Below are 16,675 nucleotides of genomic sequence, written 5' to 3'. Positions count from 1 at the left end.
CTTTCTCATTGTGGCCGCAAACAAAAAGCGGTTTATGCTCTATGGTACCTATGGGCCTTTAGCCTAGATTACTTACAGAAATCAGTTCCAGGACTCCTGTGGCACTGCAAAGTAGCATGGCACAATAAGGGGAAAAAGCTCTTCATTTGTCCTGGAAAGCCTGCAGTTAGCTAGGCAAGAACTAGATCTGCCATTTCATGAGAAATTCTCAAACTGGGTTCTGTTACTCTGAAATGGAGCAAGACAGGGAACATGTGAGAATTTTCTGCCAAGCAGAATTTTGGGAGGGAGAAAAAAACAAACATTTGTTTTGGATTGATTAAAATCTCCCTTCCAATTATATTTCTAAAAATCTATGACGTTTTAAAAATGCTGAAATAGGCAACGAATGTTCTGAAGAAATCCCTAACCTGCTTATCAGAACAGTCTGCTTCATTTTTTAAAAAATGAAGTTGTGTTGGAAGTGGAGTTTGCATTTTTACAACAGGAAGAAATAATCAGTTCAAAAACATCTAACCAGTTTTCCTTGGAATCTCCATCAGAAAGTGACTCTTCGGGGGAGAGAGCAAGGCAGGAGTGTACCAGGTCAGGTGAGGTTCTGGAAGGGTGCGTGATGCTGCCTTCCGCGAGGTCCTCACACGGTGCCGGGTGGAGCCCTGGCATCATCTCCCTCGCTACAGGCTGCTCTCCGTGGAGCTCCTTGCTTGCCCAGCTCAGGTGGTGGGGGCTGGCACTAGTCCCTCCCGCGGCCTTTGGCTGCATTATGCTACATCATTTAGTTTTTGCAAGTCAGCACACAGGCGATGCGTGTATCACAAGTGTGCTTTTTCTCCCTTTTGCTTCCAGCGCTACCAGGAGATGGCTGTGAGCTGCAGATACCACAGAGCGTTGCAGGAAACACTGTGCTACTGTACATCCCACTGGACCTGCGCGTTCCTCCTTCTCTTCCTTGTTTTCCTGCAAGGAGCAACTTGCTGGCAGTCTGCACTGTACCAGCCGAGGCTGGAGACTTCAGGTTACAAAGGCAAGTGCTTTCAGAGCTTGAGATGTGAAGGAGGTAAAGTGGTCCTAGCTTCCTGCTATTCTTTCTCTTCTCTCCAAGTAGATCTGTTGCACAAACACATCCAGTGGTGCAGCTGAAGTGGGCTCTTTCTCAATAGCCTGCAAGCGCCGCCTGCTCCAATGCATTGGGAGAACAGGAGAGAGCTGTCACATGTTGGCTCCCAGTTGTTTTTCTTGTTCTAAGAGTCTGCTGACTTCTACTCTTATAAACAAGGAGAAACCTAAATTGCTTCTAAGATAAACATGCAAATCAGAGGCAGACGCATCTATTTACTTGGCAGCATGCATTTTGTTTTAACCCTCTTCCAATGCTTGCCTCTGTGCAGTATGTATTTTGCTTCTGCACTTTCCATGAGAGCATGCTTCGCTTCTCAAAGGACGTGCAGAACTCCTTAGGGTGCTCTTGAGGGACTGTGTGGCCCATGTCACGTCTCTGCCCTCTGTTAAGTCTAGTCTGGCACTAAGTCTCAAGGACTTGGGGTTTTCCCACCTACATCGTTTCTATTCCCTTGTACATGCAGTTTCCTGTGGGTTCAGAGGGGAGCCGCACACTTGCATGTCGGCTGTGAGTGCTTAGGTTCTGCTGTGTGTTGCCAGGAACAGATCCCAACGTGCCTCGCTCCTGCTCCATCTTCATAGTGCTTGGGAATCTTTTTCTGGAACAACAGAACTGCTTTTCTGCTTTTGGCACCCACATAGTTCACGCAGCTTCCCAGTTGCCAAGATCTTCAATATGAAAGACCAAAAGCCTCAGAAAGAATGCTGCACCACAGGTGTGGAAGTGGGCAGGCCAAGGGCATGGCCAGAGCTTAAGGCACCTTAACAGTAGGCAAATGGAAATTTCTACACTACTGGAGAAAGCAAGACTCTCCAGAAGTCTGGGCTAACCTGCCCCAAAAATCAGTCAGTGTAACTCCGGGCAGGTGAGCAAAGGCATCGTGCAGCGGCTGAGAGGTTTCTCGTGCTCCCAGGAGCCCCAGTCTGCATTGATGAGGGCTTGGGAGACTTCGTTCTCCAAAAGCAGGCAATAAGAGGGAGGCGTAACTAGAGATCAGAGTAGGAAGATGCCGCAAATGACTAAAAGTGGAATTCGGTTTGTTTTTGCTTAAAAATAAGCAACCCCCTGCAACACAGACCTCAGGGCACCTACAGATTTTTGTTATTCAGAGCTGTTGGTAGTAATTTTGTTTTATTCCTAAAACATTACTGGCTGAACCACTGGTTTTGTGAGGACAGCTCTCCAGTCCCCAAGCAGGCAATGGCAATAAAACGAACCCTTGCTATATATACCCGAATCCTGAAGGTCACCAGCCACCTGCAAAACAGTGTTTCTCCTGGGAGGAAAGTAAGTTGACCCTGCACATAGCAGAGGGAAAGTGCTGGTGTTTGGTATCTCTGTAGCATGCCTGGGCTGCTGTTTTGTTTGTAGTATGGCTGGCGTGAAAATTACTGAAGAAATAATAGCGATTCTGGGGCTCCAGGCACTGTAATGGTCAGGGATAGGCTGCTAATTTGAAAGCAGTATGTTTCCTCTTTCTGATGTAATCGCAGGACTTGGCTCATCGCGTGATATCAACATTTGCTTGACATGTCAGTGTGGGGGTACTTCATTTATGGCTCCCCTGAACTGGTGGAGATTCTGCTCCTCTAATATGAACCACGTGCTCTGACTTTGCAGAAAAGCTGCCTTGGCTGCCTCCCCGGCCGGCGCAACAATCCAGTGAGATGTGAGACCTGGCAGAGGCTTGTTCGGGGTTGTGCCTATCTTCTAGACTGATCGGGAGATAGCTGGTGGAAAAATCTCCCTTGGAAAATGAATTTTTGAAGAAATGAAAATATTTCATGGGAAAGAGTAATTTTCAGTGGCATCAAAGCTTACGAGTTTGTAACATCTTCACCATAATGTCAAGGTGTTGTTCAAAAATATACTAATATTATAATTCAGTTCTTAATGAAAATTATATCCCTATGTTAGATAAACTGCGGTATCTAATATTTAATTTTACACCATTTTATATGGTATTGAAAGAAAATATTTGAGCGTTACTTGATTTCAAGAGGGAATTTTTTGAAATCGCCTTTCTGAGGCAAATCTCAACATTTATTTTTTTTGCTTTAGAGTTGAAAGAATAGTTGAAAAGTTGGAAGTTCCCACCGAGGAGAAATCAGGGTTGCACCAGTGCAGTAAAGGCACAATTTTAAATTAGATTTATACAAGCAAGCTTAACTTAAAATCAATATCATAGGTTAAATTTACACTGGGAGAAGGGTATCCATGCAAGCGACTTTGCTGATGCAATAAAACAGACTTTAAGCCCATCTGATGCTCACTCGGGCAGTTCTGAATATATCCTGAATATATCCTATTACTCTTAAGTACAGCAGTGCTGCTCAGGAAAGAACCTCTCCCCTGTGAGGATAAAGGGCTGCTGTCTGCCTGCTTCGGCATGTGAGGAGCTGAGGCACCAGGCTTTTCTCTGCGTTATTTGTTAATGCAGAGAGAGTTAATGGCTGAAAAATGCTGGCAGGATAGCATTTCTCCTTCCCGTGGCTTCTCTCATCCTGAGGATCCCAAAACATTCTGCAGACGGTTTGTATCTCCTGGTACCACCACAGTGCAGAACGGGGGTAGAAGTGCGGCGGGGATGCTGTCCGTGCACAGCAGGGTGGCAGAAGGAGGTGCCCTGGACAGACACGGCAGCACAAACCCTGCTCCTGACAGTCAGCTCGATGGCCTTGAAATCATCCAGAGGTGCTCCTCTGACCTGGACGAGCTTTGGAGCAGGTTCTCGGAAAAGACGGCAGGCTCGGCCGTGACATCCCAGCTAATAGGCTTTCCACTTGCAAATTTATCTTGCACGATGTTGCCTCTCACCATCGATTGCAGGGTGCTCAAGTTACTTGCTCCCCCCTCAAGACAATTTGGGCAGCTTAAATCCCTGCCCCCCCGCCATGTGAACTACTTGCTGTGGTTTCTGAGAGGCCCTGTCTTTCATTACTGTAAGGAAAGTGATGTAGGCAGCCTTGCCCTACGTACTGCTGCACTTAGCCAGACCACGTTTCAGACAGAAGAAAAGCAGCCAAGGTATTGTTCCTGGCCGCGTGGTAAGCATGCCTCTGAACCCGATACCCTCTGATGGCCACCGAACGCCTGTCATACTTAGCTCTCCTACCTATTATTACTCAGGCGAATCACCTCAGCATCATTTGGAAGAAATGCAAAACATCGAATGCCTCCACAGCTGAACAATTAATGCCATCCGAGTCTTGTACGATGAACTGTAAGCTGGGGCTCGGTCATGGCTAGGGACCGCAGGACGTTCTCCTTATCTGGCTGGGAGAGGCGCTGGCTCTGCTCTGCTCACCGAACATGGCACGGCAGAGCGAACTGCTTGTGCTGCCCGTTTGGGAATATAGTCCTGGCAGGGGCAGAGGGCCAATACCTTCAGCTCCACTTGTCGCTTACAGTTTTGGGGGCTTTTTCTGTGTCTTTCTGTCAGGTAAGCTGAGTGCTGTGCACATCCTGAAGCTTCTCTCCTGTGCCTGGGTGAAGCGCAGCTGGCCTGCAGTAGCCCATGCTCCTTCGGGCCTGTCTCTGCTCCGCGCCCAAGTGCCGTGCCTGCGAGGACAGCTCCGTCTCCAGGGCCTGTGCCTAGTCTTGTCCTCTTCTCCAGGATCAGTGTTGGGGGGACCGTTGTACCGATGCTGCCTGTTCTGGGAAAGCTGAGCGCTCCCCGCGCTGTTGCACGGCAGGTCTCCGTCTCCTCGCGGGAGGCTCTTTGCTCCTTGCACCTTCTGGTCCATAGGCTGAGGCCGTGAACTTCTGCTTAGAACAGCTTTGCTGTTGTCTTCTGCTGTGAGAGCAGAGCTGAGATGAAAGCACAGGCTGGCTTTTCTGTGGGATCAGACACTGCTGGAGTCCTCCTCCTGGGAAAGCTTATTTCTCCATTGCTCTCATAACCACTTTGATAATCCTGAAAGATCAACTTGGGGGCCAAACTGTGTTGGCTTCTTTTCTCTTTCCTTCCCATAAAATCCTTATTTTGGTGGGAGGCTGGGGAGCCCTAGGCAGCTATTGGAGACACATCTTTTAGATAGGATCAAATCCATCATTCCTGCCTTTTTGTCTGATAAAGAGAGCAAATTCCGAAGAGCCTGACAACATTTCACCTCCTCAAGTTCCTTGCATACTTCCCAAGGATACTGCACTTTCCTTCCTTTGCTCTCCATGGCTGTGGGTAGAGAATTTATAGCAAATTGCAAAGCACTTTGGGTTGCAAGGTGCTACAGACATTTGAGATATTATTTTATTATTATAAACCCTGAGTATTTTATTAAGCCCCACTGGGAACAGGGCCATCCTGGCCTGCTGGAATTGTTAACGCCTTGGAATGATTAATAGTCCTAATTTCCTCACTTAGAGCCACTACTCTATATATTGAGAGTGTTAGTCTCACTTGAATAATTTTTAATAGCATAATGCTGGGCCACTACTAGCACCATTCAGTGTGCACGTTTTTCATTCTTTGCACTATGATCTTTTTTCTCTTCTTGTATGTCAACATTTTTCCAACTGTGTTCCTTTGACTCCTTGTTGGAGTCCCCTCTCTGTGATTTCCTTGCCTTAGGGAGTAGCTTGCCGAATGAGGTTGCTGTGGAAAGGGTTATTACTTGAAATGTCTTGGAAGTGCTGCACTTCCATGGGTGTGGAACCAGTGCCTTGCGCTGTCCTGAGTGTAGGGCCATGCTACCGTGCCGTCCCCTTGGCTGACATAGGAGTACTTGTTGTCAGAGTCCAGTGTCTACAGTCACATGGAAACTGAGGTCTAGTCTGCTTGCTGTTGTATGAAGGCAAGATGTGGTGTGTGCAGGGTGTGTAGCAGGTCACCAGCCAAGCCTCTGAAGCCTTGGACCACTGCACAGCAAGAGATGCAAAATTAGGGAGTAAAGCACAGGGAGAAAAGGACTCTGGTGCCTTCTGAAATAACGACCAAAATCTAGGTCAGTGAAGGGTGAAAACTATTCCTCTGATGATTTTTTTGGCAATGTATGGAGGCAATACAAATTGCTTATCAAAAGTGCACTTTATCCTTAAATACCATTTTTTTCCCTCCACAGATCTCAAAGCACTTTGCCAAGAGGAGGGGAGGTAATAGAGTCTCTGGCTTTCTCATACATGTGATTGTCCACGGCACAGTGCAGACTTGCAGCTTCCTTGTATTTCAGCTAAAGGTGAGCTGCTCACCCTGTGGATGAAGGCTGGAAATCAGAGCTGGGATCCCTATCCCTACGGCCTCCCCTTTCCTGCTCTGCTGAAGGGAAGCGACTCCATTATTTTCTATTCATAGTTCCAGGAGCAAAACTGGTCCATTCCCTGGCCACTAGTGTGGGACTCGGGAGTCTGGATTAACATCCCAACTGGGCCATATTCCCTGTGTGAACCCGAGCTAACCAGTCCTTTCCCTCCAGCCCTGTTTCTGATGGTGAAGTAGGAAGGATGATTGCTCTCCTGCCCTGGCACATCTTGTGTGTTGGGCTGCAAGCAGCTCACAGTGGAGATTGCATGTTTTTACAGGACGTAGCACAGCACAGATCTCATCTCAGGGTGCTTTGTTAGGCACTGCCGAAAACAGTATTGCTAGTAATAAAAGCTAGGGAGTTTGTAAGAGCAGAAGAATTTTCTCTTGTGTGTTTCTGTTTCAGAAAGATTTCCTATAGGTGAAAGTGACCCTAATGAAAAATGAACTAAGAAATACAATTAGGATTATTATAACTGAGTACAGTGACTGAGAGAACCCATCTGTTCCAATATACTCCCAACAAAGAACACCAGAACTGCTACAAAGGCCAGAGAGTTCATTTTCCATCAGTCTGATGTTACTTTAAAACTTGTATTTCAAAGCGCGGGCTGCCTGGATAGCTGGAGTTATAGAGCACTTCAGGATAAAGACTTCCTGGTCACTGACCTCCTGCTATTATTACCATGCAAAGCACTTTGCAACAGCCGACGTACAACTGCTGTGAACCCTCGGGGCCATGCTACCGAGCCCCAAAGCATCACTGCCGCGATGGCGCGTCCTCTTCCCGGGAACGTGCCCATGACAAGCTGACGCCGAGGGCGTGCGGAAGCGGAGCTGCTCTGCGGCTGGGGCAGGGTTTGGAAGGGGGCAGCGATGGGTTCACCACCGATGCACGGTGCTCGGAGCCCTTGCGAAAGCTGCTGTGGCTGCTGCAAGAGCAGCCCTGGCCGGGGCTGCTGCGAGTCTGCCCTCGAGGCTGGCGCAGAGGGGAGCCAGCACCACCCACACATACCCCAAAGGGTTACGCCGGCTTACTGGGAAGTTCTCTTCACGCAGCTGTCTTTCCCTTGGCTTAATTTCAAACATTCCTATTGATGCTATTTCCCCTCCCACACACCTCAATATGGTGCCTGTTTAAATGAGTCCCTCTCTCTCTCTCTCTCTCTCTCCTATATATCCTATATTCAGCCATACATGTGGCTTGATTTTCCGTCACTCTGTGCCCATCCATTGCACCTGGACCAAGACTCGGTGCTGGTACCATTGCAGAAAAGCAGCAAATCCCTGAAATGAGTAGCTCTGGAAGCCACGGCTCCTTCCTGTACATTGGGGCAAGAAAGTCCCCTCCTTCGCGTGCACCTGCTGGATTTTGGTGCCAGAGCTCCCGTTGGGAAGGGCGTGCAGCAGCTCCGGAGGCTGATCTGGCACAGGGACCGTGATGCACCTTCCTGCTTCAGTTTGCCCTGGCCCATTTTTCCCTGCACGTGGAAACAGAGCCCCTTTCCAGGCCACGGAGGGGGATGAAGAGTGAGCGTGTCCGATGCCGGAATCTGGGCTAGCGTCCCCTAAGAGCGCTCTGCCGCGGCACTCCTCGCCTGCTCCTCTCCGCGTGCTTTGGGACGTGAAGAGTGTACCAACGCACGCGTCGGCAGAGGGCAAGATCTCCCTCAACATGCCTGGGGCCTCAGAGACCCACGTGGCCGCTAGCGTCCTACCCACTTCTGAACCAGAGGACAAGCTTGCACTAGTCTTCCTTCCACAGATTTGTTTTATCTCTTTGGGAGCCTGATGCCTCCCATCTGTTCCAATGCCAGACGAAATTAAATATTTGTAGTTTCCAAGGGCTGTGGTTAGCAATAAACAAGTTAGCTAATGAGGATTTGGTGTGTCTGGGAGGTGGGGGGGATTCATGTGGGTTTGCAGGCAAGTGGGGATGTGTGAGGGTGGGGTGCGCGGGGTGTGTGTGCGCAGACTTGTGTACATTTTTGTTTAACCAAACCTTCAGTTTAAAATGGCTTTCCACACTAGAGCAACCAGCGGAGCTCTCAATAGCGAATAAACTCTACTTAGTTATTTACACCAAGTTTGTTTATTGCACAGTTCGTGTTTATAAGCAACGTTTGTCTAATCTTCCAAATCTTTGGGAAGGAATTTTGGAGGCCTGTTCTGGGGCCTGATGTTCTCCCGCAGTGCGCTCAGGCCTGCGCCGGGCAGGCCCTGCCAAGGCGGGCAGAGCCGCGGCTCCCCAGGCCTGGAACCGTTCTGGAGATGATGCTGTTCTCCCTGCCCCGGCGTGCACTCGAGTGTAAACGGGATTTAGGGATTTTCCCGTTGCATTCCTTTCTAATTTCTGTGTTTCGGCCGGTATTTTGTTGCTAAGGAACACTTTACGGTTCGGGAGCTGCCGGCCCGGGTGCTGCTCCCCGCCGCTAGCGCTGGTTCGCGGTGCCGCCGTTCGGCGCCGCGGCCGGGACGCGACAGCCCCAAGGCCGGGTGCTGCTGCCGGGCGCTGCGCTCTGCCGCGGCGGGGCTCCCCCGGCCCCCGAACAGCATCGCTGCCCCGCTGCCGGCTCCCAGCCCGCGCGCGCACGCATCCGCGCATGCTTTTTGCAGCGAGAAAGTTCACCAATTCCTGGAGTTTTTGTGAGGCGGCGTGGGCTATGCCTGACGTCACTGAAAATTAATAATTTGCAGTTGTTTAGAAGAAACATTTGGTTGATATTTCCTTTCCATGTACTGTGATCAGAACTGACCCAGTTTTTTTCTATTAATCTACTTTAAAAGTTGACTCTGAAAATGAGAAGCATTTCCTCTATTTCCACAAGTTTATTGTGTGTGAATCCCTAGAAGAATTTGGCAATAATAATAAAAATAAGGAACGATGATGCACCACCAAATGTATTTACTGTAATATCAGTAGTGCTAAAGATGTGCTTGGAAACCTATGTAAATCACTGAATAACATTTTCCCAAACCACAGCTGGTTGAAACCATTTTCAGTAAAACCCAATTTCATCTAAACATGCTATTTTATCAGAGCTGACATGTACAGCAGAAAAGCATTCGTTTCGATGAAGGTTTCTCTTAGGAATGTTCTGGTCTACAAAAGAGAAAGCAAAATCTAAAACATGAACTTTCGGGTTTAAAATGTTTGGGTTTTAATTAAAATATATATATTATATATCTATAATCTATTTAAAGGTCACTGGAACCAATTCTGTTTTATGAAAAGATTCAGAAGAATTGTGCTTGGCTTCACCATAGGAAATAAATGAAAGACTCAGGCTGCGCAGAAAGGAGTTGCTGTTCTCCAGCTCGCTCCAAAACTGAGCTCCGGTGCACGCAACAGCCCCAATTACCCTGGAAATTGCCCCGGCTCTTCTTTCTCCCGAGAACGAGAAGCTGCCAAGCAGCGAGTTTGTCCGCAAGCTGCGACTACAAACTGCTGTGAGCGCTAAATCTAGCTTGCTCCAAATAAACCACAGTTATAAAGGCTTAAAATGTACCCGGTTTTGCTCCTAGTTTGGGGGAAGAAAGACATTTGGAAGTAGGGCAGGCACCATGGTGGAGTCGTTTTGGGAGGAGAAGTTGGGTACAAGAGCAAGTAAAGAGATTTTTTTTTTTTTCCAAACTGTCCCTAAAGAAAGAATTTTCGCTTTTCAGTCCGCGTCCAAGTGTGCTAACAGAACTACTTGAGCTGCGGGTCGGTGAAACTGTGACTGCCTGGTATCCTATTCGTTTTCCAGCTACGTTGCCCCATACGCCTAGTGCTGGTTAGAGAACAAGCCTGCCCTTCTCTGGCTTCCTTGGTAATTAAATGAAATAATCCAACTTCTCCACTACCCTAAGACTTTTCCTTCCTCAGCTTTTAGCATATCAGTAACATCACCTTCCGCACAGATGTTGTCCTGTCTTCGCCTGCCCTGATGGGTGGGGGCAGATTTGGCGGCTGGAAGCCAGGCCAGTGCTTGTATCAACCTGATCCTTGTGGAGGGTGACTCATTTTCTCACCAGTGATTTCAGTTCCATGTGGGCTGAACAGGCTGCAGGAGATCTCCTCCGGGTATTGCTGCGAACAGCCTTGTTATTGCTAGTTTGTATTCTATCTGCGCCCAGAAGCCTGCGTTGCCCTCAGAGAAGCTGCTCTTCGTGCAATCCGCCTTTTGCGCCTGGTTGCAAGTGCGGTGATTGAACGGGCACACCGAGCTCCAGGGCAGCACGTCGCCCGTGCCTTGTCCCGCTCCCGTCCCGCTCGGAGCTTCCCTCTTCCCTTTCTGATCCCGGGATCGGTCTCAGATCACCGATGCGGTCGCTGCCTGCCGCACAGTCAGATACACGCTCAGATGCAAAGAAGCCTCATATTATTGGCACGACCGCAAAGCTCTCGCAGCCCCTCGCAGTGTATTCAGGGTGATTAAGGAATGCCAGGCACCAGCCGTTCCCCTTCCGTGTCGGATGGGTTGGATTTGATTAAGTTCAGCTTCATTCACTGCCATATGCTGATGTTCATGAGACTGATGTGTAAACCAGCATTTTGTGCAAGATTAAAGAGGACTTTAGGGGCACTGAGAACTTTTCTGCAGCAAACACATTTTTTTTCCATGTTACTGAACTACTAAGGCAGTATGGGGGTCACTCGGAAAACTCCTCATTCCCTGTTTTCCTAATTACTCTCACTCTGCACACATGAATTAGTATTCCTACAGGCATTGGGACAGGAGGAGATTAATTTCTAGAAGGCTGAGGGGTTCCTGTTGCCTCCTCTCTCCTGGTACTTTCTGCGGCATCGCTTCTCGCTGCCACCGAGCCCTGCCTCGTTCAGTGAGGGAGGACAGCAGCTCGTGAGCAGCTGCCCCGCCGGTGCCCCGGTAACGGCGCAAGCGGGAGAGCTCCGGGAGCCCCAGCGGGACCCCGGGCTGCGGAGGGGCCGGTCGGTCGGACCGAGCCGCGCTGGAGGGGTCCCGGCCACCGCGACCCGCGAGCGGCCCCGACGGCGCGGCCCGGCCCGGCCGCCGGGAGAGCGGGGCAGGCTGAAGGCGCGGGCGGCGCCGCTGCGGTTTCACCCCGGGCGGCTGCTCCCGCCCCGGCTGCGGCCGCGGCCGGGCCCCCTCCGCCGCGCAGGTGGCGGCGCGGAGCCCCGCGGGCAGCTCGGCTCAGCCGCGGCGGGAGGCAGAGGCGGCTCGGGGAGCCGGGGGAGGCAGCGCCGCTCCGCGCCCGCCGGGCAGGAGCCTCGGGGCAGGAGCCTCGGGGCAGGAGCCGCCGGGGCTGGAGCCGCCGGGGCTGGAGCCGCCGGGGCTGGAGCCGCCGGGGCTGGAGCCTCGGGGCAGGAGCCGCCGGGGCAGGAGCCGCCGGGGCAGGAGCCGCCGCGCAGGAGCCTCGGGGCCGGAGCCGCCGCGCAGGAGCCGCCGGGGCCGGAGCCGCCGGGGCCGGAGCCGCCGGGCAGCCGCAGCTCGGCGCTGCGGACCCCGCGGCCGCACGTCGGGCGCCGCATTGCTCGCTGCCCGCTGCCCGCTGCCCGCTGCCCGCCGCCGGCGCGTCCCCCTCCGCCGGCTCCCGCGGCGCTGCGCTGCTCTGCGCCGCCGTCGGAAGCGCGGCGGGGCTCGGCGGAGCCCCGCGGTGCCGGTGCCGGTGCCGGTGCCGGTGCCGGTGCCGGCGGGTCCTGCCCGCCCCTCGCCGGGAGAGCGCGGGGCCCCGAGGGCGGCGCGGCCGCGGCGCGGGACTCACCACCACGAGGAGTCGGCGCGGGGCGTCAGGGCGAGCAGGATGAGCACGACGGGCAGGTAAGTCCGCGGGGCCGCGCCCGCCGTCCGAGGGAAGGCTCCGCACTCCGCGCGCCCGGGGGCCAAGGCAATCGCAGGAGACACTTGCGCGCGGTTTGGACTGAGCATATCTCTCCGCGGCGGCTGTCCAGGCGGAGAAATGACCCGGGTCCTGCCGGGCTCCCTGGGGCGCGGGGCGCTCACTGCCCCGGCGCGAGGCTGCCGGCGAGCCGCGGCCGGGCCCCCGCGGCGGGGCTCGGGCTCATGCTGCTGCTGCTGCTGCTGCTGCTGCTGCTGCTGCTGCGGGGGCGGCGGGGGGCGGCGGGGCTCAGCGGGGCCGGCGCCCCCCGGGCGGAGCAGCGCGGGCCATCGAGGTCCTGGCGCGGCGGGCGCGGACGCTCTGGGGATGGGAGCGCGGGGGCCGCGGCCAAATATTGACAGCTCGCTGCGTGCTGCGGGCTCTCATTGGGCAGAGTCAGAGGCGCGGAGCCGCCGCTCCGGCCACGCCGACCCCCCTCCCCGAGGGCACGGGCACAGCCCGGCGGACAGCCCCCCCCCGGCCCGCCGCCCGCCCCACCTGCCCCGGAGCCGGGGCCGGGGCCGGGGCCGGGGCCGGGGCCGGGGCCGGGCGGGATGCTGCGCCCGGTGCTGCTCCCGGTGCTGCGCCCGCCGGGGCGGCCCCCGGCACCTCCCGGCGCTCGGCCCCCGCCAGGTGTCACTGCAGGGCGGGAAACGGCCGGGAGGCCCCGCCGAACGCCCCGGCCCCGGTCCCGGCTGCCCCGGGCGCTCCCCGCTCGCCTCCGCCCCGGCCCGCGCTGCAGGTCCGGGCTGCCGAGGCCGGGGGGACGCGGGGGACGCGGGGTCGTCGTCCTTGGAAGACCTGCTCCCCGAAGCAGCTCCACGTCTCCTCCAGGGAGGGCCGCCGCTCCCGACCTCTTCGGAGGAGCGGCTGTGTCTGAGCACCGGCTGTTGCCCGCCTGCACCCCTGTTTGCTGGTTTTATGTAGCCGTGTGCACCCAGCCCCGCAGAAGAGCCCCTGGTCCCGGCCCCGTATTGAGGGTTGGCTCCCATCTCCTGCGCTGCCTCTGCCACCCCTGACGGCAGCACAGGGGGGCTGGAAGACCGGCTGCCCTCGGCGCTGGCACCGCTTCCCTCGCTGCAGTGAGGGTGTTGTCCGGCAGCTTGTAAAGACAACCTTAACTGGGAGCTCCCTGCCCTTTCCCTGTGGTCCCTGGCTGGCCAGCTGTTCCCCAGCCCTGGTGATGAGCAGGTATTAGTCTGGAAGAGTTGCTTCTCATTTCTGGCATTTCCAAATATGCCTAATTATTTACCGGGGCTGCAAACCCCAATACGCACCGAAATCCTTCCAGCATTGCCGAAACCCTCAGCCATCCCCGCCCTCAGCCCCGTGAGCCCTCTGCTCTCTTTCCTTCCAGTTCCCCTTGTTACGGATCAGATAGGGACTCGCCTGGCCTGAGAGAAACCGGGACCAGAAACTCGCACTCGGTTTTAATCCAGTTATGCTTCTGAAAACTGCAGTGAGAGAAAGCGAGTGCTGGTAGGGTGCTGTCCTTTTGTCTGAGCGCCTAAATGAGGCACTCTATCGCAGCTGATTTATAAAGCTATTGCACCGAAAAGCCCGATATTTATAGACTATTGTTGAGGGCTGTGCGTTTCTTTAGGAGCCTCATCACGCCAGGCAGCGGTGATGCTGCTGCCTCCCGGCACAGACGGGCCTGCAGCGGGACGCACCGCTGCCGTCTCCCCGGCGGGGCCGTCCCGGTCTCTGCTCTCCTGGCAAAGCAACGTGGCTCTGTCACTTGCTATGGCCATTTCATGGGCTTTTCTCTGTTCTGGGTTGTTCTTCATTCCAAGGTAGGAGACGGAGTGCTCCGTACCCTGTTCTTGCAGGAGAGGGAGGCGAGGAGGTGACAAGTGCCGTGTCCTCTGGCGGGTTGGTTCCGGCGCGGGGACGTGGTGCTGGGAGGGGGAGGCCGCTGGGAGGGCTGTGACCAGCTGCAGGTGAGCCGAGGAGGCAGGAGGTGCCGGGTTCGGGGGAGGTGAGGGTGGGGGCACCCGTGGAGGGGTGCGCAGCCGGAGTTGGGAGCCGAAGCGGTACGTTGGGGCTTGGCTTCGCAGACCTTGGCCTCCAGGGTGTTGAATTTCTCTGTCAACCTCATTCCTTATTTTGATGCTTTCCTCGAAAATCTGGCCAACGAGATCTGATTGACAGCCCCAGAAAGGCCTGGATTTGGATCAGGCTGTTCTTCAGCTGCCAGGTTTCGCTGACAGGGACTTGCGGCGGCGCGCGAGGAGGCCGGGACAGCCCTTGCCCTGCTGACTGCTGCGGCTCGGCCGTCCGGGAGGCTCATTTGATCTTCCGTCCGAATTAGCGTCTGCCCAGAATGTGCGTGCGCTGTGTCCACACGAGCTGCAGTGCGTAAATAAACAAGGCTCTGCTTTCAAAGGCTTTCACGATTCATTAACTTCAAAGCAACGCGCTCTCTCTTTTCTCAGCGGGTCGGTCCCTCTGGGGACCCTCGTTGCCCGGGTGCCGGAGGCGACCGGCTGCTCACGCCGGGGCGTCGGGCGGTAGCACCTTACGCTGGCCAAGGCCGAGCGGCTCCCGCGCTGTGCCCTGCTTCGCTGTTCTCCCTGGCACGGCGTGGGGAGCAGCGCGAGGAAGCCGCGGGCTCGGAGGCCCTGGGGCATCCCCTCGTCTTGGCGAAGGGCCTCTTGGGTGGTGTCCAGCCTGCTGCGGGCCCTGGGACGCGGCCCAAAGCAGGGCTTGCAAGCCAGGAGCCTCTGCCTGAGCTGCAGAAATCTCCCCAGCGCTTTCGCAGCGGCGACGGCAGCGCGGTCGGCGAGGGCTGCCGGGCCGAGCCCGCGGGTTGTGCTGGCTCCCGCGGCGGCGGTCGCCCTGCCGGCTGTCCGCAGCCCGAGGCGCTGGGTTCTTGCTTCCACCGTGCAGGCGCGGGGGCTGCGCCAGGCGCCCGAGCCCCTTCCAGCGCTCGCGGAGCCTGCGCAGGGCCGGCGGCACCTCCGGAACGCCCTTGCCGGGCACAGCGAGAGGGCCAAGCTTGAGCGCGGCAGCCGCAGGAGTAACTCGGGGCTTTGCGTGATCGCGGCCGCCTGGGACCCCGAAGGGAAATCGTCGTCCTGGAGCGACTCTCCGTGCCGGGCCCGCTGGCCTCGCGTGACACCCATTTTCTGAGGCGGCAAAGACCCCTCGTAAACGTATTCGCTGAGGACTTATTTCGGGATGCGACGCCACGGCCCGGCACAGGCTCTGGTGCAGAGGACGGAGCGGCGCGGCGGGCAGGGGCAGGGCCACCGCGCTCCCCTCCGCCCCGTCCTCACCGGGCCACTGCGGGCGGACGGACGGACGGACGGACGGGGCTCCGCGTGCCCGAGCGGCCAGGTTCAGATTAATTGCTGCAAATCCAGCTGCATTAGTCATAAAAGTCACCGAAGGCCAGAAATGGCGCAATACGCCTGAAAATACCGCAGCTGTGCCAAGCAGCCCCGGTTTCCGTCATCTTCCAGAGGCATCTGTGTATTGTGCGCGAGGCGGCGAGCGAAGGCGCGCACGCTGCGGGAGGACGGCCATAAATCCTGCAGCCCTCCGCGCCGGGCTTCTCCCTCCCACCGCCCGGCGCGGTCTGGCAGGCGCGAGCCCGTCCGTCATCGGCGCATCGGCCGGGGCTGAAATTTGACAGGCCTGTGGAAAAACCGGGGGTGACATCACGCAGAGACACCAGCCCACTGATTAATCTCCGAGGTCAGCGGCTGCTTTATTTATAACGAGGCAAGTGTTTGAGCCGGGGTTTTGCAGCGACGCGCTGCTCGCAACGTGCCCGTCCCGCTGGGCCGGCTCTGCCGGGGCCGGTGCTGCCGCGCGGGAGGGCGTCCGGCGGGAGGGATGTCCCCTCCGGCTTGGTCCCGCCGGGTGCCGTGTGACCGCTGGCCCGAAGGGGCTGAAACGGGGGCGAGCGGCTCCAGCGCAGACCCCGGAAAAGCGAGGCAGCGCCGCTCGTGCCGGGGGGCCGCCTCCATCCATCCCGCAGCAAAAATGCAGCCTCGTGGAAGATAGCACACCGATTCCTCTGTCAGGAAGGAATGCTTTCTGTTCTTCTGCACTTTTGTAATTGCACGAAGAGAGGCTCTTTATTTCTAGCTGTTCTCTTTGCTCCTCGCGTTGTTCCTCACCCAGGACCGAGCAGGTTTGCTGGTATTTCTGCCCCCTCTTGCTGCCGGCCCCTGCCCGGTCAGAGCGCAGGCCGTGCGGGCTGCCACCTTCCCTGCGGGTTTTTGGCTTCACGGCCCTTTTTGGCTGTCCCAGGCAGAAGGGACAGTTTTGCTGCCCCCGATTGCAGCACCTCAAACTTGAAGTGTTTTGTGAAATTCTGTCACGCACCAGAGGAGAAGGGAGAGTGGTCCTGAGGGCACGGAAACGTCCCGGTGCTTCATTCTCAAAGCAGTCTTTTCCATTTCCAGTGACTTTTTGTTCTTTGGTTGCTAACGTCTTTTCATTCCACATTATAATGCAAAACA

The 16,675-nt window shown here is 55.5% G+C and overlaps 1 protein-coding gene and 2 long non-coding RNA genes across 3 annotated transcripts in view; 2 read left to right on the top strand and 1 right to left on the bottom strand.

Annotated features, from left to right (window-relative positions):
- The window catches only part of LOC112990213 (uncharacterized), an 11,018-nt gene extending 2,577 nt beyond the window's left edge, over window positions 1–8,441 (top strand). The window contains exon 2 of the long non-coding RNA XR_003261028.2: window positions 847–8,441. This is a non-coding gene — a long non-coding RNA (uncharacterized LOC112990213). The remainder of the gene's footprint in view (window positions 1–846) is intronic.
- The window catches only part of WNT2B (Wnt family member 2B), a 24,307-nt gene extending 11,451 nt beyond the window's left edge, over window positions 1–12,856 (bottom strand). Inside the window, exon 1 of the mRNA XM_064498223.1 lies at window positions 12,087–12,856. Coding sequence (XP_064354293.1) covers window positions 12,087–12,250 — 164 coding nt within the window. The 5' untranslated portion in view covers window positions 12,251–12,856. The remainder of the gene's footprint in view (window positions 1–12,086) is intronic.
- LOC135323765 (uncharacterized) overlaps window positions 11,682–16,675 on the top strand; it is a 21,552-nt gene continuing 16,558 nt past the window's right edge. The window contains exon 1 of the long non-coding RNA XR_010385292.1: window positions 11,682–12,142. This is a non-coding gene — a long non-coding RNA (uncharacterized LOC135323765). The remainder of the gene's footprint in view (window positions 12,143–16,675) is intronic.

This window comes from Dromaius novaehollandiae, chromosome 27 (assembly GCF_036370855.1).
Source record: "Dromaius novaehollandiae isolate bDroNov1 chromosome 27, bDroNov1.hap1, whole genome shotgun sequence".
Taxonomy (NCBI): domain Eukaryota; kingdom Metazoa; phylum Chordata; class Aves; order Casuariiformes; family Dromaiidae; genus Dromaius; species Dromaius novaehollandiae.
The sequence above is the reverse complement of the archived record's forward strand: the minus strand, read 5'-3'. Positions and strand labels throughout refer to the sequence as shown.